General features: G+C 41.3%; 1 protein-coding gene across 3 annotated transcripts in view; it reads right to left on the minus strand.

Annotated features, from left to right (window-relative positions):
- Positions 1-520: 520 nt before the first annotated feature.
- The window catches only part of TGS1 (trimethylguanosine synthase 1), a 48893-nt gene continuing 28310 nt past the window's right edge, over positions 521-21103 (minus strand). For 2 of the 3 annotated variants that reach the window (XM_030303686.1, XM_030303684.1), the window contains 4 exons: positions 19390-19533; positions 15326-15542; positions 14326-14404; positions 792-2142 (listed from right to left, as the gene is read on the minus strand). In XM_030303686.1, the coding sequence (XP_030159546.1) occupies positions 2020-2142; positions 14326-14404; positions 15326-15542; positions 19390-19533 (563 nt within the window). In that variant the 3' untranslated portion in view covers positions 792-2019. Of the gene's footprint in view, positions 2143-14325; positions 14405-15325; positions 15543-19389; positions 19534-21103 lie in introns of all 3 variants that reach the window. The other variant, XM_030303681.2, reaches the window with a different exon arrangement.

Raw genomic sequence — 21103 nt, forward strand, 5'->3', positions numbered from 1 at the left:
CTAGCTCTATTGCCACAGGACAGCTGGGAACACATTGGAAAGTTTCAAGAGACAAAATTAGCATTGCTTCTCCATTCCCCGACAAAGTTGTTTTATTTAACCGTTATTCTCCCAGTACTTACTGGAAATTCCAGTTTATTTCAATCCCCCTAGCTCCATCCCAGCCAAAGTCATGTTTTGTCTAATGTTTAACATGGCCACATTATTAAAAGATAAAGGTCCCAGATCCCTGACTGAGTCCTACGGTCCTATCTTTTTACCTACTTGTTAAAATGACTAAACGCAGTTTTTATTTATTTTTTAAATTTTTAAAAAATGTTTTTATTTTTGAAAGAGACAGAGCGTGAGCAGGGGAGGGCAGAGAGAGAGAGGAAGACACAGAATCAGAAGCAGGCTCCAGGCACCGAGTGTGTCTGCACAGAGCCCGACGCGGGGCTCGAACCCACGAACCGTGAGATCATGACCGGAGCCGAAGCCGGATGGTCAACCAACTGAGCCACCCAGGCGCCCCCTAAATACACTTTTTAGATGAATAATTACGCAACACACATTCCTCCTTTCATTGCCATTTTAATAGAAAAAGAATATAAACCCCATTTTACAAAATATACTTATTATTTTTGCAATGGAAATTTAAAACATTAATTTTATAAAATCAGAGAATGTTAAAAAGCAAATTCTAGACGGAGCAAAGACACAAACACAGTAAAATTCTAGAAAAAAAAAAGCTTAGATCAATGTATTTTCTGGGAATGGAAAAATGTCTTTTAAGAAAAACAAACCCAGAAGCAACAAAGAAAAAGACCGATATGTCTGACTACATAAAAATTAAAAACTCATGTATGGCAAAAACAAAAACAAAAAAGCTACAGAACAAGCAAAGGCCAATAACAAACTGGAAAAACATATCTGCAATACCCACTGAAGGCAAAGGGCTCTTTAATTTATGAAGTCATGTATATCAATAAGAAAAAGATAACAATCCCTCCAAAACTGATAAAATATAGGAACAGTAAGTTTAAAAGGGGAAAAACTTAAGACCAAAATACATGAAAATATGCTCAAATCTCATTCATAATTAAGGAATACATACAAACAATAAGATACTATTTTTCTGACACATAAGATAACAAAATTAAAATGCTTGATGACGCCTGCAACAGTTGACAGTTGCAAAAAACTGAAAACAGTCCAGGTGTCCATCAACAGGGACCAGTTAAATTAATACAACATGATGGAATAGAAGATAGCCATGAAAAGGAATGAGGTAGAGCTCCATGTACGTAAGGATATGGGAAAGGTCTTCAAGATACATTAATGAAATGTACATAGTTTAAAAAAGCATACGTTACGTAAAAAACGGGGGAGTACTGAACAGTGCATCAATGAGAGGGAAAAAAGTGTATTAAAGTATACTGCAATTCCTTTTCTGTCTTCCAAAGGAATTATAAAATACTGTTGGCTGTCGTTATCTTTAGATAAATGAATAATGGATAGGGGAAGGGGTAGGAGAGTTCTACTTTTCATTTTGTACCCTTCTGTACTGTTTATGTTTCTACCCTTAAAGGCTTAATATTATTTATCTCAGCAGGGGTCTGATGGGCAGACTACAGCTCATTCACTGTTTTTTTATATCGCTATATTAGAAGAAACACGGTGATTGTTTTTTATACCCACTTACACACAAAGATGTTAAACCAAAACATGTGCGATTCAAAAATATATACACACACACATACATATATACACACTGTCTGACATTAAGCACAGGGGAAAGCCTACCTTTTCCATTTCAGATACTGACTATCCTCATGTATACTGCACACAGTTAATATTATCCAAAGGTGTCCAAGTACCTCATTAATATTCATGAATCTACTGTAAGCTCCTGTGTCATACGGTGATGTAAGATCGTGGGTACAAAATATTAGTGAATGTAGAAAGAAATTCAAGGGTCTCATCTGAATAACGTTCTGACCACACATGATCCATTTGTCTGTCCTTATACCACCTTCACAGTTACGATTCAGAGGCTGATCTTCGAATCAGGTCCCCAAAATAAGCAGTGATTGTCTTCAATTTATTATTAAGAAAGTTTTGTTCTATTTCCACTTGCCCTCCAGGCCCGGCTAAGGATGCCACCTAAAAAAAGGAATGGAAAAAAGTCACACATAACGGAAGCATGATTTCAAAATAAATCCTTCATTTAAATGCTTTATCAAATAATAAGACTCTGGCTTTTCAATTAAGTCTTTCAAATAACAAGGCATCTCAAATGTTCATCGTTACTTTCCAGGCAGGTATTAATGTAGTATTTGGTGGCAGAAATACTTGTTTCAAACACATTTGATCATATGGGTAAGACCATGTGCTTGTGTTTCTTGGGCAGAACCCAATCTCTCCAATGGCAGAAGCCAACGCCCTTCAGAGGGAGAGAAAATGAACGGACCCTTCCCAAATATCAGGTTTATTTATTAAATAGAAACTTAAAAAAAGAACTCCCTTCCCTGACAGCTTTCGGTCCTGTTCACCTTACCTTCTTCGACTTGCCCTTTCACACATTCAACAATATTCATCGAGCACCTGCTCCCTAATGCTGGAATACACCAGACAGCAAGACAGAAATGATCCCACACTCCTGTCAGAGTTCTGGTCTCTGCTGTATGCTTTTTCCTTCTCTTGTGCTGTTATCCTGACCAGGACCACTTCCTCCACCTGTTGCTCTTGTGTGTTTTTTTAAGCGTTTCTTTAATTTTGAGACAAAGCATGAGCAGGGGAGGGGCAGAGAGAGTGGGGCCCAGAGGATCCAAAGTATGCTCTGCACTGAGAGCAGTGAGCCTGATGAGGGGCTCGAACTCACGAACCGTGAGATCGTGACCTGAGCTGAAGGTGTATGCTCCACTAACTGAGCCACCCAGGCGCCCCTTGTGTGTATATTTTTAAGACCCCCTACTTTTTGAGGTCTACGAGGAAACAGTGACCAACCTTTTTATTAGGAAGCTAAAAAAGCATCACCTCCTCTTCACCTCCACAGAGTTAACATCAAAAGGATGGTTCAAACTAGCAATGCTGTCCCCAAAGGTCTACAGATAAAATTTTGGTTCATTCCAACAACTTTTCATTCTCACGTCTATCACCTAGCAAATATATTAATTACCTTCTAAACCCACGATTCCATTACCAGAATCTTTATCAAGATAGCAGCGAGAACGATCAGGGGGAAGGGTATTGCAAGGGGAAAGTCCTGGGGGTCTGATAACCGAAGGCACTGATATTTGGGGATACCCAAGATATCAGGGGCAGGTTCCAACGAAAGGAGACCTGTAGCTTCCGTAATCCATTCTGTGATCCTAATCGGCAGAGTATTTTGCAGGGCTGCAGCTGGTTTCGTTTGGCATGGAGGTTGAGAGAACTAACCTCAGCGGCATTACACGTGCTACATCAGCATCTGGCAGAAGGGAAGATTTTTTGTGCATCACCAATGAGTGTGTATTTTAAAAAAGCATTTCAACTTCCTCTTAGAAAAAAAGTTACAGCTACAGAAATAGGGAAGAAACCACAGGTCATTCTAAAAGAAGCTGTCCCACTAAAAAAGTTAATATCAACATCAATGCCCACCTGCAAAAAAAAAACAAAACAAAAAAACAAACAGAACCCCCCCCCCAAAAAAAAACAACAACAAAAATACCACACACCAAAGAGATGGCTGTGTTTTTATCAGTAGGAATAGCTGACAACCCAAGTCAAACACAGTATCTGTCATAACGATAAAAAGCACACGTGTATCCCACTATTTACTAATAAAGGGTACATTAAAGTAAAACTTTAGAAATTAAAGGTAGCCAACTAGTCTTTAAGTGGTAATTATAGGAATAATTGTTTCTTCTATTTTGGTATCTTTATGCCAGTCTGATTTTTCTTTATTCATTTCTTTTTTTTTTTTTTTTTTTTTTTAAGTAGGCTCCACACCCAACAGGGGGCTTGAACTTACTTACAACCCTGAGACCAAGAGTCACACGCTCCACCGACTGAGCCAGCCAGGTGCCCCTGTTAGTCTGATTTTTCATAAGGGCAAAATGACAAATTTTGTCTTCAAACAATAAAAGGCATTCTCACTAGTATATCTAAAATATAATTATTTCATGGTAAGTTTCCCAGGAGTTAGACATAATTCAGGTGCAGTATTTCTCCTGTTCCTTTAAACCAGTGATTTGCTCAAGAGGAAGTGACGAATTGGCAAGCTGAAGTTTTCTCGAGGGAGGCGGGGGTTGGGGGTGGTGACTGGGGAGGAGAGAGGAGGACAAGGCAGGGGGAGAGGAGAGGGCAGGTTAAGAGAACTAGAGTTGAGACCACAGCAAAAGTCTACTAGGAGAGGTCTAGCAGAAAACCAAGAGCAAAGTCAGAGGCAAATCTGAATACCAGTTCCACCATCAATTTAGAAGGATCTGAAAAACTGCACTACCTATGTCCCTGAAAAGTACGTTTTGTGAGCCATAAATAGAATTATATTAAAACAAATCTCTGAGGGGCTCCTGGGTGGTTTAGTCAGTTAAGTGTCTGACTTGGGCTCAGATCATGATCTTGAGGTTCGTGAGTTCGAGCCCCGCATTGGGCTTTCTGCTGTCAGCACAGAGCTCACTTCAGATCCTATCCCCACCCCCTCACCCTCTCTGCCGCTCCCCTGCTCGTGCTCTCTCTCAAAAATAAATAAACTTAAGAAAAACCCAACAAATCCCTGAGAAAGTGGGGTACTTTTTTCTGGATAGAAAAAAGAATGGAGATGCGCTCACCACGTGAGAGTTTTCTCGGGTCTGTTGCAAAATGCTTAATGAATTATTTTATTCAAAAACTATTTACTGAATGCATGGAGGTTTTTGTTCCAGGTAGTGGAGTGTAGCAAAAACACACACACAAAATCTCAACCTTCTTGAAGGCTGGGAGAGGCAGATGGCAGACAAAAAAACAAGCGTGCACTTTTCCTGATACTGAGGAAAAGGTGGGTCTATGTCAAAATATAATGAGAAAACTCGTATCTATTCAGTGTTTAGAGACTTAAAGTGTTACTTTCACATGTTCTAATTAAAACCAATTTCTAACTTTAGTGTTTTTGTACTTTTTCATGTTTTTAAAACCATATATATTTTATTTTTAAAGTTCTTTTAAATGTTTATTTAACTATTAGACACACACACACACACACACACACACACACACACACACAAAGCTGGGAAGGGGCAGAGAGAAAGGAAGAGAGAGAGAATTCCAAGCAGGCTCTGCACTGTCACCCCAGAGTTTGATGCAGGGGCTCAAATTCACACACCATGAGATCATGATCTGAGCCAAAAACGAGAGTCAGAGGCTTAACTGACTGAGCCACCCAGGCCCCCAACTATATAAAGGTTAGGATTCTGGAGCTGAAAAGACTATAAAGACTGTGTAGTTCAAACCAGTGATACTTTGTTTCAATCAAACTTAATGCCATTGATTTCCAGTTGTCTTTATTTTTCACTAGCAGGTTTAACTGAAAAAAGGCTATTTGATTCCTTCCTCTTTCTTAAAGTTTAATAAATTGAGAGAGAGAAAAGGAGGAAAGGAGGGAGGCAAGACAGGAAAGGGAGAGTAAAGGGCAGGTAGGTAAATAGATAAAGGTTATTACCTCTGGATTACATAGTATGTTTCTGGCATATTACCCAAGGATACTAGACTTACCAAAAGAAATCCCAATTAGTTTGGACTGAACTAGAACTAAGGCTAGTAACCCTCATCAACTAGATGTTAAAACAGTTGTTCCTTGGGGACTGGGAAAGGAGAAATGGGTAAAGATCGTGGTAAAGGTGGTAACTTTAATAAAAACGAAAGATTTAAGAGTCAACTAAACATTCAAAAGTGCATTTCCTTCCTCCCTTCCTCTCTTTCTTTCTCTTTTTAAGTAAACTATGCCCAATGTGGGGCTTGAACTCACGACCTGGAGAGATCAAGAGTCTCATGCTCTACTGACTGAGTTGGTGAGGCACCCCTGCATTTGTTTTTCAAAAGCAAACTGATTTGAAGTAAATAGGTACGGCAGCTGAACAGATAAACGAAAATAACCACTAAACTGGATCCTAATGGAAAAATATATAATCAATGCTAAGGGCAGGAACTTTATTATAAGATGCAGAAAAATCAGAGCACTGGAAATAAGTCTTTTTATTACACTGCAGAAGCGATTATATCTGCAATATGCAAAAACTTGCTTAGATGCAAATTACATCTGGTGAAAACGAGGAGTATTTTTTATGGGGCCTACAGATTTCCGCCATTTATTTGTCTGTTTATTTATTTGTATGTATGTATGTATGTTTATTCATTTTTGAGAGACTGAGAAAGACAAGAGTGTGAGCAGGGGTGGGGCAGAGAGAGAGGGAGACACAGATTCCGAAGCACGTTCCAGGCTCCGAGCTGTCAGCACAGCACAGAGCCCGATGTGGGGCTCGAACTCACGAACCGTGAGATCATGACCTGAGCCCAAGTCGGACGTTTAACCGACTGAGCCACCCAGGCGCCCCCGCGTTTCTGCCAAGTAGTGACAGGAGCAGCAAGCATCTGAAGTATTATTGGCTGTGACTGGAAACAAGTGCCTTATCTATGGTTCCTTTGCCCTTGTGTTTTGTGACAGCCAATTAATAACTGCACACAAATGAAAGTAAGCTGGATAAAATATTTCTGATGAACCGTTCTCTGGGAGATAAAAGGAAGTATTTTTTACCAGCAGAAAACCAGGGAATACTCACAACTTAAGCTGAATTCCATTTATCTGCACATGATAAACAGGAAGGAGATTTCTATGCTGGAGTGAATGAATCTTAATTTTTTTTGCTAAAAGTTTTTCAGATAACTTAAAGATTACCTCAAGCTCCCACAAGTATCATTTCTTGTTTTTTCTTTTCAAATATTGACTTGGTGATTGAAATAAATATGATTTTTAAAAGCCACCGCTGTCAACAGGAGCACAGTGGTGACAGGTCAAAAAAACCCTGCTGAGCACCAAAAGCTTTCCCACATTAGTTTCTCAGAAGAAGGCTACCAAAAATCAGTCCACTGAGCTTTGCTCCTTACCTGTTCTCAGAGCTGGATACCAGAAACCCGAAGACCGCTCTGAAATCCAGCTAGTTACACACAGCACAACGGACCAGAGAATCCAGAGGCCCCGGCTGCCTGCACAGGACTTGTTTGTAGCACCGCGTGGTATGCTTCTACTTTTTATGTACATCATTTACTGAAAAAATTTACCCAAAGGAGCAGAAGAAATGTAAGCTTCTGTCCAGGATCTTATCTGCCTTGCCAGTTGCACTTATGGGGCCAGGTGCACTTATGGGGCCCCTCTGGAGAATGAGAATATACGCAGCACAAGAATGAACAACACTGCCCTTCTGGCCAGCAGCAAACTCCCCAGGGAAAAGTCAGCTACCGAAGTTGGTCGAACGTATCTTTAACCGCACTGTATGTACTAGGCAGTAGGTTTCACTAGGGATAGAAGTGGTCTAGACACCTGGTACCCGTTCCTAGAAGAGAGAAGAGGATCCTCGTGGAGACAAAGCTCAGCAGCGAGTGCCTTTCAGTCTGCGGTGAAGTTCCAGCCCTCTTTTTTCTCACTAATCAGGAATGAAACAGAACTGACCCAGCCAAAGTTCTTTACAGCTCCCTTGCTTCTCTCGTACCAACTTCTGTTCAATGCTTCCAGTTTGAGGGTGGGCTAACTCACTGATAGCAGACGGACCTGTTCCTCTTGGTAGTGAATGCCTTGTCAGTGGGAGACGGCAAGGCCCTGCCACTGTGAGACAGAAGGAGCAGTGAAGTCACCGAACTCCTCCAGTCCTCGCATCGCCAACTTCAGGCTGAGAACCTGACTTGCCTGCTCTGGAGCCACTGAGATAATCCAACGAAACGCGCAGGGAAAGCCTCGAGCTCTAAGGATGCCAACCAGCAAGAAACGTGTATTCAACAGGGACATAATTAGAAGCTGTTTGTGTTGTATACAAATGCAGGATGAGGGTACTTTTGAGCGCTCGGAGTCTCAGGGGCTGGCTACTTTCAGGTTCAACGGCTTCAGAGGTTACTATTCCTACATGTAGCAGATCCAATCCAGTTCCTGGTCCTTCTTCTACTCTCTCCTGCTTCTGGTATCTACCCCCGGACTACGGGCCCTCCACCTGTCGGGACGACTTCATCATACTGACCACGTGGATTCGGTTTTGGCTCTACGACCGTGCTGCCATTATACCAGATTTCTACTACGGAAATTTCTTTTGGAAGAATCTGACACAAATTTCTTATCACAGAAACCGGCAAGGCCCTAATTTTTCATTTCTCATATAAACAGATACTGTAACAGCTTGGAACTAATATTTGCAAAGAAATCGGTGGTAGATTTTCATTGCACTCAGCTAAGAACAAACACTAAAAACGCCAATGAACTGAATTATATTTAAAATATTTAACATTATATTGAGAGTAATCTTTTTCCAAATAACATTGCCTCAGCTTTCCATATTCAGCCTCACTGTTCTTCCATGTGGTTTTAGAAATGTCACCTGTAAGTCCTCCTTTCCTGCCTGCCCGCCCACCTGACACAGCAAGCCGCTGGAAGCGTGAGGACTGCTGTTAAGCAGGAGCTCTCCCCTCCCCAGACACCATGTACTGGCTCCAGCGGGAGCCTCAAGCACTCGGCCCACTCCACTGGGAAGAAGGGCTCTCTTGATTCAGTCTCACAGCTTTTAGGCCTGGGGCTGCAACGTAAACAAGCACAGGTTCAGTTTTACCTGTGGTACTAGGTCAGCTCACAAACCTGCTCCTGCTTCCTCGGGAAATAAAGCAGTTGGGGACTGGGCTGCTTGTCACCACGGCGTGTGCGGGGGAGGTCACCGAAGGGCAGAGCGCGTCTGCCAGCCCAGTGCCCGGACTGACACGAAGCGCGGCTGCCTCCCGGTTCATTTTTCAACACAATCCTCAGGGATGGCGCTCAACGCTGCCCTTTCTGTACCGGTACGCACAAACTATCAAGAAGAGTCCTTTAAAGAGAAGGCTAGACATTTCAGGAGACAAAAGATAAGGAGGTGCTGTATCCCAGCAGCCAGCAGCCGCCCCTCTCAGCACCCCAACGTCTGCCCAGCAGACGGGTTCCTCCACGTTGGAGCTGCCGCCCAAAGGGACTTCATACCGACCTTCTGCTCTGCTCAGACATCTCGATCCATATTGTGTACGTGCACTTTTTAAAACAGAAGTTTCCCGTATTTGGAATGTCTGGTGGAACCAAAGCTAGTATTGGCTGAACTCTGATTGTCAAAGGAAGATTATCATCCAGTAGATAAATACATATATCCTGGGCCCTCCAAACTGAATCTAATCAGTTCCAAAGTTTCAACTGTGACTTCCCTCCAAAGAACCTGTCGCAAAAAGACTTTCTAAATTATTCAGTTCTTGAGTTGGACAGTGAGAGTGTGGACAACAAGGGAATACGTGTCCTGGAATAACACCCACACAGAAAAGGGGAGTAAGAGACTGAGGTAATAGGGGACCTAGAAAAATGTGTTACTAGACACAGAAAACAACTAGCCTCGTCTCCCATGTGGAAAGACTACAGGACAAGCTGTATCTGTGCTGAGTCCATACTCACTTTAGTTACCCTAAATACAAGCACCATGAGTACAAATCTCCCTGCATGGGAAATTAACTGTTCTTAATAGACATTTCTGTGGGAAAAATGCGGCCTGAGTTTCAAACAGCCGACTCATGAACTTGGGGAACCCAGCCCATGTGGAAGTTCAGGTTGCTGTGACATTCTAAATGTTCCTTAGCAAAAAAGTGGACTTCTCTGTAATGCTGCTCTCTCTCATTCTTGCAGAACTGTCTTGTCTCCCATTGTAAAAATACTATATATGGATAGATTTTTTTCATTTTAAAAAGTTGACTCCCTACTGTAATTTGATCCAAATTTAATACCAAACAATATAATAACACTTGAAATCTCATTTCCTTTTTGACTTTTATTATTTTTTAGTGTCGTTACTCCCTCTACAGGTAGAAAATGTGAATGAACTAATTCTGGCAGGTTTCTGAACTAAACCAAAAACACAAGTTAAAGAGAAAAAAATTAACTTCCTCCTTGGGAAAATGTTAACTTAACTCACTGTAACTTTTGCAATAAACAGTGAGTTTCCTATTGTCATTCAAGTACCCCAAGAAGCCCATCAAATATTTAACAGAAGGATCACATAACCACTTATGAGACTAGCAATATGGAGCATAATATTTATGTGAGCAAATAAGAATTATGGAATCAACAGGCTCAACTTTACTTGGGAGCACAGGAGGCAGATGAGAGTGACGTGAGTAGGAGATACAGTTTAATAAGAGATTTGATATAAAAAATGCATGAAGCAAGGGGACAGTGCTTTTTCTTGTAACGGTACAGCACACAGTGTTTGGGAGGTCTAATATTCAAACACTGTGGCTCATAGATAGATGACAGGTGACAAGATCTAATTTCACCTCCTCTAACCCACAGAGTAAGAGCTCCGGCTCGTTCAGATCATTTACCTTCTCTTATCCCAGAGAATCTCAACTCCGACAGCATACTACAATCATTTGGGGACTCTTCAACTGGTAGTTTTAAAAAGCTACTTGCTAAAATCATAAAACTCTCAGAAGAAAACACAGGCAAGAGTTTCATGACATTAGATTTGGTAACAATTTCTTGACTATGACACCAAAAGCACCGGCAATACACAGGAAAAAGAGCCAAACTGAACTTCATCAAAATTACAAACTTTGTACAGCAAGGAACACTATCAAGAGAGTAAAAAAGGCAACCCACAGGATGGGGAAAAATACGGGCAAAGTATATACTGAGAGGGGATTAATACCCAGAAGATACGCACGTGAACAGATGGTCCTCAACATCATGAGTCATTAGGGAAGCGCAGATCAAAACGACAATGAGATACCATTTCATACCCATTAGGGCGGCTATTATCATAACAAAACAACAACCAACAGAAAAAACAAGTGTTGGTGAGAATGTGGAGAAACTGAACTCCTGATGAATTGCTGGTAGGAATGTAAACTGGTTCAGCTGCCAGGGAGTAATTGTAGGGGGGGTCCTCAAAAAACTAAACAGAATTGCTCTATGATCCGGCAATTTTGCTTCTGGGTATATACCCGAAAGAACTCAAAGCAGGAAAAGATACAGGGCACCCGCAGCAGCATTATTCACATCGGCCAAAAGGTGAAAGTAGCTCAAAATGACCACTGATGAACGGATAAGCGGTATGTGGTATGTCCACACAACGGAATACCGTTCGGCCTTAATAAGGAAGGAAGTTCTGGCACACGCTGAAACGTGGATGACTTCAGGACATTATACTCCGGGAAACAGGCTAGATACAAAGGGACAAATACTGTATGACTCCACTTATTTGGGGTACCTAGATCAGTGAAATTCACGGACACAGAGAGGAGAATGGTGGTTGCCAGGGGCAGGTGGTGAGTCAGTGTTTCACAGTACAGAGTTTCAGTTTGGGAAGATGTAAAAGTTCTGAGGCGGATGGCGGGATGGTTGCACGACAGTGCGAATGTGTCTGACGTTCACAGATGGTTTATGGTAAGTTTTGTTGTGTGCATCTTACCACAATAAAAAACAAAAGCCACTCAGGCGATTCCAATTAGCAGCCGGAGCTGAGAGCCAGTGTTGCAAAGACCAAGGAAATACGTCATGATCGCGAGAGTGTGCCCAACTGACACAAGTGTATGTCTGTTCGGAGTGTATGTTTCTGATGAGAGGATGAGAAAAACAGGTGATCGGGGAGGTGTGTTTATAAATTAAGTTCTATCATTTCACAAATACAGGAGCTTCTATTCTGTCCTCTAGGGAAAACATATCATCTCTCCATACGGGTCCTCTTCAAGGTGTTAGGAGCCGTTTACATTCTCCTCACAACAACTTTGCGATAAGTCACAGACACAGGACGTTATCGAAGGTTTATGGGCTACAGGTACCGTGTTAAACGCGGAATCCCCAGACTCGTCTACGCCTCGGAACCGTCGCCGGACAGCTGGTGAGTGGCAGGGCCGAGACTAAACCCGGTCCGTTTGATTTGCTCTCTCTCTCTGAGCCCACTAACTGAACGCTACCCACACATTCCCACTGCTGTGTCTTTGGCGCTCTGGCCACCTTCTGCTCAACTCCTACCATCGAAGCTTCTTGGTCTCCGAAGTCCAGTTTACGTCCTACATCACCGGAGTGTTTCCTGAAGTCATCCAACCAGAGAGCCAGCGCGCTCAATCCCCACCTTTCTCGTGAGAAGGTTGCACTGTCGTTATTCACGTCCCCGCGGCGAAAGCCCTGGGACGGTGCCGGGCTAGGAGGCCTGTTGGCTACCGCAAGCCAGCACCGGATGAAGACACTACAAAGGGAGGCCGCCAAACGAACGAGACCTCCGGAGACCCGGGATGGTCTGAACGTGTGTGCGCAGGACGGAGGGCAGCGCCTCTGGCCTGAGGCGGGAGGCACGGGCCTGTGGGAAGCCGGCACTGGAAGAAGGAGAACAAGAACTTGCAAGTTCCGCTCCGGCTGCTCCCTCGGCCAATTGCCTTGTACTTGGTATACGCTGCCTCACTTCCAGAAACCGGGAACTCTGGTCAACGTTCAGTCGTTAGGGCAGTCTGAAAAGAAATCCCGCGTGACGAGCTGAGAGGAACAGGTGGCCACGAGTCCCTGACAGCCACCGTCTCACTCCTCCCTCTCCACACCCTCGAGCTGATGAATGACACTGGGGGATGAAAGAGCCCGTGAATCCGCTTCGGTCCAGCCCCTCCCCAAGAGCGAGGAGTTGCCTCCTGACGTGGTGTTTGGTGACAATGAACTGCGGTCTTGTGGTTCCTGGGCTGGCAACCCCATAGCTCACCTGACACTCTCGTCCCCTGAGGTTATCACCGGGGCTAACACAGCGGTGAGCAGCGCTAGGCTGCCCGGGCTCCACCTTAGAATGATCTGGCAGCTTTACGAACCTGGTTAGATCAGTTTCTGAGGTGGGGCTTACATAGCCACAGTTTTTCTAAGGGTCCCCAGTGACCCTAGGGTACAGCCAGAGTCGACGCTAGTTTCTAGCCTGGCCTGTCTCCTCCACGTTACTTGAGAACAGTCAATGCACGCTAAGACATTTGAGGACCGCCAGTATTTCATGGAAGAAAAACAAAATGGATTCTAAATTACATGAAATGCAGAAAGGACAGACCAGATTAAGAATTTAAACTTATAATAACAGTAAGAGATATTATTACAGTATAAAAGAAAACAAAAACAGTACAGAAATTTTAAGTATAAAGAACACGATACTTGAACTAAAAAAACACAAGGAATACACTCTCAGGAATGAACTAGTTGGAAGCCCAGATCTCCCAGAAGAAAAAGGAAGAGAAAAAGCGCCCGAAAATAGAATTATAAAAGACTAACACACGCGTAAGTGATGTCCCAGGAAAAAAAACCAAGGTGGTGTGAAATTTAATTGAATAGGTAATGGGAGATAATTTCTCCAGAATCAGATGATAAGGCTGAGCATGACAGGGTCAGCTCTCAGAGTATCAGATAGGAGAGAAAGGAAAACTCCAGACCTAGTTATACTAGTAAAATCAAAACATGAAAGACAAAAGATTTTCAACAGAACGCTCACCACACAGTAAATACGTAGTGTTTATAAAAAGCAAATCAACAAAAACATGAAATAAAGCCACCATCAAATCCTCACAAGGCAGTTGTACCAAATCCAATTCTACCAGAGAAAAAATAACATTACTAAAATAAGTGTTTATGGTAAGAATGGAATGAGGACATTTAACTGTTAGTCTAGCTTCCCACACTCCAAGACTATGGTTAAAACTGTCTCTGGCCAACTTAAGGTTTCATCTGTCTATGTATTTCTATGTAGGGTCCTCTTCTGAGGAATACCTAAAAACTCGATTCTCAAGGCAGGCTTCGGTAAAGACAGATCTTGCCTAGTTTCGGTATGCACATTTGAAACACAACACATCTGGTCATCCTTCCAGAACATATTAAAAGCCCCGAGTATTCTATTTATGTATATGTACGCCAGGAGCTGTGGAGATGAAGTGCATTAAACAGGCAAGGATTTAACTACCAAACACCTCCAGTTTTCTACTATTAGCAAAAAAGCCAGAGACTTCTCATAAATATGTTCTCAAAGAAATGCCTTGTATCTTTTTTCTGCCCATTTTTCCTAATAGTTATGCCACAGGCTCAGAGAAGTTCTGCAGTAGTGGCTTACTTACCTGGTCAATATCAGCATTTCTTGGAAGGAAATAAACAATATTATTAGTGATCTTCTGGGAACGCCTGAAAATTTCAAAGGTGGACAGCAGTTAAGGAATGGTAACAAAAAGAGCAGTTCATTTCTGATCAGAGATATGTTCTTGCATCATATCCCAAATATATTTTGATAGGTAACAATAAGACACACATTTAGATCCTCTAATGGAACCTAAAAGAGAATTAAGTAGGAGATTTTGTAATTCAGATGGGTCAAAGATTAGCAGTTAAAACTGTTCATTCGATTATCCTTGTGGAAGGCAGCCAGGGGTCAGAAATACACTGTCTTTCTACCATTTCCTAATTACTGTGAGAGTAGAAAGAAGAGGAAAGCACAATACCACCTCTTTCCAGTAAAGAATAAAAGACAAGTAAATCTGGTCATTGTGGTTTACATCCTAAATTTTAATTAGCAGTTTAGAAACACGCTTCCTGTTAGAGTCAAAGAGGTGATTCCTCTGGGGAGGAGAGATAAAGAAAGGGACAAATAATAAATGTTACCATGAAAGAAAAATTTGCTTCGGTGTCTTGGAAAAGTGAGAGGAAACACTGGAAGAGACAAAGAGAATCAGCTCAAGCCAGTGTAAGTTGAAGAAAAGTTAAAGGATGGTCACCCAGACTCGTAAGGACAGGTCTTGAGGAATCTCCCAATGTCCAGGACCATAATTTCAAGCAATTAATACTTCCTACTTCTGGTTTTATAATGATATAATTGGACAGTAACCAAAGGAAATGTAACTTCACATTGGCCATTACTCTTGGCAATCAACCAGCACTTAATGTTTACATACTGGCTTTTCATGCAAAATAAACCGGAACCTATCAGGTGCTACTAGTGAGTATCTCCCCCCTTCACTAACCTCTCTCTCCCTGAAACACACACACACACACACACTCATTCATACGCACGCCCTTCTCTCTACAACCACTGTTTGAGTAAACTGCCAGCCTTGCAAAGGATATCCATCTGGAGACATCATGGTCCTAATGTCAAAGGTCTCTGCAGTAGCGTAGTCTGGTCCTCCCCAAGGGGGGCTAAGAAACACAACATCAGCCTTTAAGTGAGAAGCCAGCAGGAGGAAGTCTCCACAGATGAACTCTATCTTGTCTGCTATTCCATAAACTTCTGCATTATTGCGAGCAAGATCGATCTTAACAGGATCAATATCAATGGCAATCACTGAAAGCGGGAAAAGAAGAGATAAGTTAAATGACACCGACTGTTACATAGAACAGCTCATCTTCTGAGCAGTCTCCTTTCTTCTCTTTACAAGAACTTTTTTTAAAGACTAAGGGAGTTTGGTTCGTATACCAGGGATAAAAACGTAATTAAAAAATTTAACCTAAAGTAGAAAGATGCACTTGTGTAGTACCAAGAAAATGGGACTAAATGGCCTGGCTTTCAAAGCTGTGTCACTCAGCCAGCTTTTCCAAAGCAAGTAGTGACAGGAGTCACACAGTATCTACTGAGAGGTAATGTGTTCAGCACTGTGACCTGAACGGCCTGAGCAGCAAACACTTGGAAAGGTCGCTGACTGCATGTCAAGCCTGTAACCACACTAGGATTTCAGAAAAGACCCATTTCCTAAAATGAGACACAGCCTCCAAAGACAAATTTGACAACTTCTATAGAAGAGCAAATTGAAACACATTTGACAAACCTATAGAGCCAACTTATGAACAAGAAATGTAAAAACATCTGCTGATAACGTTTAATGAGACATCTTAGGGAGGAGGGAACTGACAACGTTATGTTTTCACTGAGAGGGCTTTCATTTAATTTACTGCAATTTCATAATTAGCAATGCAAACATAAGTTGATTTGAGCTCACTCATGATGCCTTACAGCAAATAACTCAAGTGCACCTGTACGTGCACCAGTGTGCTCGTGGCAATATTTTATATTTGCAAGGTCTAAGTGGAACCCTAACGCATACACCATGGTTGTCATGGAAACACAGTTGTTTTCTACAAAATGCTGGTTTCAAAATTTGTTAACACTTTTGAGAAATAATGCACTAAATAATCACTTGAACAATGTATACGAGCTCCAATTACATGTTGAAAATTATGCATTTACAATGCTATTTTTCTGTTCTAAATAAGCTAACGTTCATAACAAAAAAGATGAAAATGTCCTTTTTAGCTGTTCAATCTGCTCCACTTGTAGTATAGAGACAGATGGAAAGATATGCCGACAACATCAGAAACTCAATGGGGAAAAATGATTTTCAACATCAAATATACTCAGTCAATTCTCACGTTTTCGTCTACATTCTCCTAGAGGCTGTTTTATTTTTAGGCCTAACAGAATGGAAGCACTCAATCTACTATGTAAATGAAATGCTGACAAACGTTGGATCACATTATATAGAACTGCACTGTCGAATAATGGTAGCCACCAGCCATATGTGGCTATTACCTTTAAATTGATTAAAATGAAATAAGGAATTCAGATCCTCAGTCACCCTGCCACATTTTAAATGCTCAATAGCCACATGTGGCTAGTGGCTATCATACCTAGACAATGCAGATACAGAACATTGCCATCATCACAGAAAATACTATTGAATAGCAAGGATACTGAAGTAGATAGAGAGGGAAAAAATCTAACGGCAAAATGCAAAAGCTTGTGGATTCTCTAACACTCAGGTGAGTAGATGCATAGACCACAACCATCTGAGTGGAAGGAAGCAATGGCACAAAGGGATCATGTCAATCATACACAACGCTATTTTCTCATATGTGTATGGGCACGTACACGTATGTGTGTGGATTCATATATATTCAGCTGAAGAAGAATGATTACGTGCATGTGTGTGTGTATATATATATATATATATATATATATATATATATATCAACACACATAGAGATATGTAAGCACACAATCAATTATACTTCAAATGTTTTGAATCCCCTAGCACGGAGCAGTACCTATAACTAACATTAGCGCATCTGCGAGCTGTTGCTGCTTGTTTGGGAAACAGGTCACAGGACACCACTACGCTGAACAGGCTTGAGGGGTCCTAGGCTTTCCATTCCAGATGCTGCAAAGACAGAAGCCAGGTCATGACAGTACCAGAGAGGCATGGTGTTTGCTATCTGCTTCCCTTTCCTCCCAGAAGCTGGCTACCTGTAAGCGTGAGTGATTAAAAGACCCTAAGGCGCCTTGATGAAAGCTGGATCTGGGAGAACATGCCAGAAATAGACTTCCTTTAGCGTGGGACCCACATTGGACACCTTTACCAAATGTGTACTAAGCTGCAGAAAGCCTTGGCTACGGACCTATATTCAAAGAAATACAAATCTACAATATGGACAGTTTCCATAGTATTTGAAAAAATATCCAGATCTATTTGCTGCTTTATTGGAGAGCGGATATTTTAATTTTTTAAACGTTTATTTATTTTTGAGAGAGAGACAGAGCATGAACGGGGGAGGGGCAGAGAGAGAGGGAGACACAGAATCGGAAACAGGCTCCAGGCTCTGAGCCATCAGCCCAGAGCCCGACGCGGGGCTCAAACTCACGGACCGCGAGATCGTGACCTGAGCTGAAGTCGGACGCTTAACCGACTGAGCCACCCTGGCGCCCCGGAGGGCGGACATTTTAATTGTCATGTTATGATGCAATGTCAAAATGAAGACCAAGTTGACAACTTGAGACCAAGTTGACAATGATTTTGAAAAATCATTTTCATGCAATATACACTGATTTGAGCTCACAGGAATGGTTTATCTGGCAAGTGCAGAGAAGAAATTGCAGAGTAAATAATGAATTCAAGGAAAACAAGAAAATAATTCCTATTCCAGTAACTCTGAAAACAACTTTCATTCAGGCTATTGGGAGACCATATAAGGTGGGCAATGCCATGCCCTGGAGCATGATTAAATAAGGGTCACAGTTCATCAGCATGGGTCTTAAAATCAATGTTAAGTTTTCCTTCATGATTTTTAGCTTCTATATGAGGCTTCCAGAATCATGCTTTCCTAGTCAACATTAAGAACTTCATATAAATTAATGAGACTTAACCTTAATTCACTGAAATGGAAACTACATGTATCATAGAAAGATGTCGGGGAAAAAAAAGCATCTTCAGAGTATGACTCAACAATTGATGTCTTTGATACTACGCTTTCAAAAGAATTTAGAAAGAACAGGGATACCAGAAAAAAAACCTTGGCTTCATGACTCAGCTATGCCAATTTGGGCAGATTGTTCAATTTTATAAAGCTTTCTTTTCCCTGGGAAACAGCACACGTACTACCTACTTGACAAAGTTCTTGGTAGATATACAGTAATAGAGGTTTTCTTTCCCGGGATTCCAAAGTCAAACATGAGGAGGACCTAACACTTGAAAGATTTTGAGAATCTTATGATGTTAAAGCTGAAAGGTACTACAGACGTTATCTCAATTTAAGGTCTCCTTTAAACTGAGGTTAAATGATGTCCAAAGTCACAGAGGTGGCAAAGCAGGTACTCTCTGTCCACTCTTCTTCTAAAGAAGGCCTTCCCATTTTGGAATTGTTGGTTTTCTATAATGTTATTAATCTTGGCTTCACCAAGCTGTGTCTGTGTAATCCTGGGCAAATTATTTCATCTCTATTTTTCTGTTTATCTGTGAAACACAGATAGTAAAAGATATACCTCACAAGACTGCTGACTAATAAATGTATACATATTAAGCACTTATACTAGTACGTGATACAGGGTGTATGGCTTGATATATGCTGTTGTTGTTATTATTATTATTAATTATTTTTAAAAAATGTTTATTTACTTATTCTGTGCTGTTAGCACGGAGCCCAATGCGGGGCTCGATTTCATTGTGAGACCCTGACCTGAGCCAAACTAAAGAGTCAGATGCTTAACTGACTGAGCCACCCAGGCGCCCTGCTGTTATTATTTTGGATATTTGGGGTTATGTTACTAATTATATACAACATAGATAGGCTAAAGCAAAATGAAACTTTTTAACTCAAACGAACGGAAAATAAATCGCTTTCTTCCATTGTCGGCTAATTACCTCTCTTTCCCGTTAAGGCAAACTGAATGGTATTTCCTCCGACTCCACAAAATGCATCTACTACAATGTCACACTTGAAGGACTGGCTGACCCGGCCAGCAATGTGTTCAGCAATCTTCTCAGGGGTCACGGAAAACCAGCCCTCTGCAGAGGAAGAGCATCCCGACGAAGATGGTTCAATTTCAGAAGCCAACCCAAGCACAAACGTCACAGCAAACATCACTATATACGCTATACCCGAACAAGATCTAGTTTCTCTTTTCAAGAACTTATAAATTGCTTTGTTTTTTTTACAGAAAGTTCAGTAGAGCTTGTTATAAAAAGCAGTACTATTCCCATTCCCGATTTGCACAGAAGCAACCATCTCAACTCTTGCCTGTTGCTTTTATAATATACTTCTAATAACCGAATGCAACTTTAGTTTTTCTGTTTGAAGTATTGATGACTATTAAGGAAAATGGAAAGTTGGCTCTATTCAACTGGCCAACTCCCCAGACCCCACTGAGTTTCCGGATTACTTTATTTCTAACAGGGAACTATTGAGCCAGATTTGTGCTTGACACTTTGGAAGAATGTGTACATTTCAAAAGGGTCAGGAAAAGCAAGAGGCTGACAGCAAAAGGATGCAAAGCTGTAGGAATAGACCCCTCTTCATTTTCAGAAACGGGGTCCTATGCCCACTCCAGAAGAAAGAGGATACTGACTTCCTTTCCCAATAGAAAAAATTAACATTTTTTTTCAGAAATTTATTTCTCTGGAACAAAATCATGCACCAATTTTCCTGTTCTCTTTCCTTACCAAAACTTTAAATGGCTCCTCATTGTTGGAAGAATACAAATATAAATTCCTTTTATAGAATTAGAAAGCTTTTTTATCCAGCCTCATTTCTCCAAACAAACTCCTATGTACTCTCTTCGGTACACAACAAACACAACATTTTGTAAATTATTAGAAGAGGTTCACAGAACCCAAAATTCTACCCAGATCAAGTCTCCTGATGTTGACAGTCAATAAAGACCAATGTTTAGGGAGCCCTGATATGAAAATAAGCATCAATTTGCAGAAATGAAGGAAGGAAGGTGTTCCAGACATAGCAGGAACACTCACAGAAGAACTCCGCTTCCAGAGTTAATTCATTAAATTACACCTTCTGCACTAGGTATTTCTTCATCAGATGTTCTGCTTAATAGTCTATTGACTCTTTTTGCTATCTATCCTAAAATGCCACAAATCCAGATTAAACCTGAATGTGAAGTTTTAAAAATACAGATGTACTCAAACTAAGAGACACTGTAGAAAATAATTGGCCACTTTTCTTTGGAAAATCTCAGAGTCAAGAAAGACAAAAAAGGCTGAGGGACTATTCCAGATGAAAGGAAAAGAAAACAACATGAAAACTAAATGCAACACGTGGTCCTCAACTGGAAGAAAAAACGCCATAAAGGACATGATTAGGGTAACAGATGAAACTGCAGTCTGGACTGCAGAATAGAATATTGCAGCAAGGTTCAATTTGTAACTTTATCACCATTACATGAAGTATCTTTGTTCTTAGAAAACACACACACAAGTATTAAGGGGTAGGAGCGATTGGGTCAGAAACACACACACACAGAATGATAAAGCAAATGTGGCAAAGTGTTACCAAGCAGTCAGATACGGGTAAAGGGCATTATGAAATTTTTACTATTCCTGCCACGTTTCTGTAACTTTG

This window comes from Lynx canadensis, chromosome F2, assembly GCF_007474595.2.
Source record: "Lynx canadensis isolate LIC74 chromosome F2, mLynCan4.pri.v2, whole genome shotgun sequence".
Taxonomy (NCBI): domain Eukaryota; kingdom Metazoa; phylum Chordata; class Mammalia; order Carnivora; family Felidae; genus Lynx; species Lynx canadensis.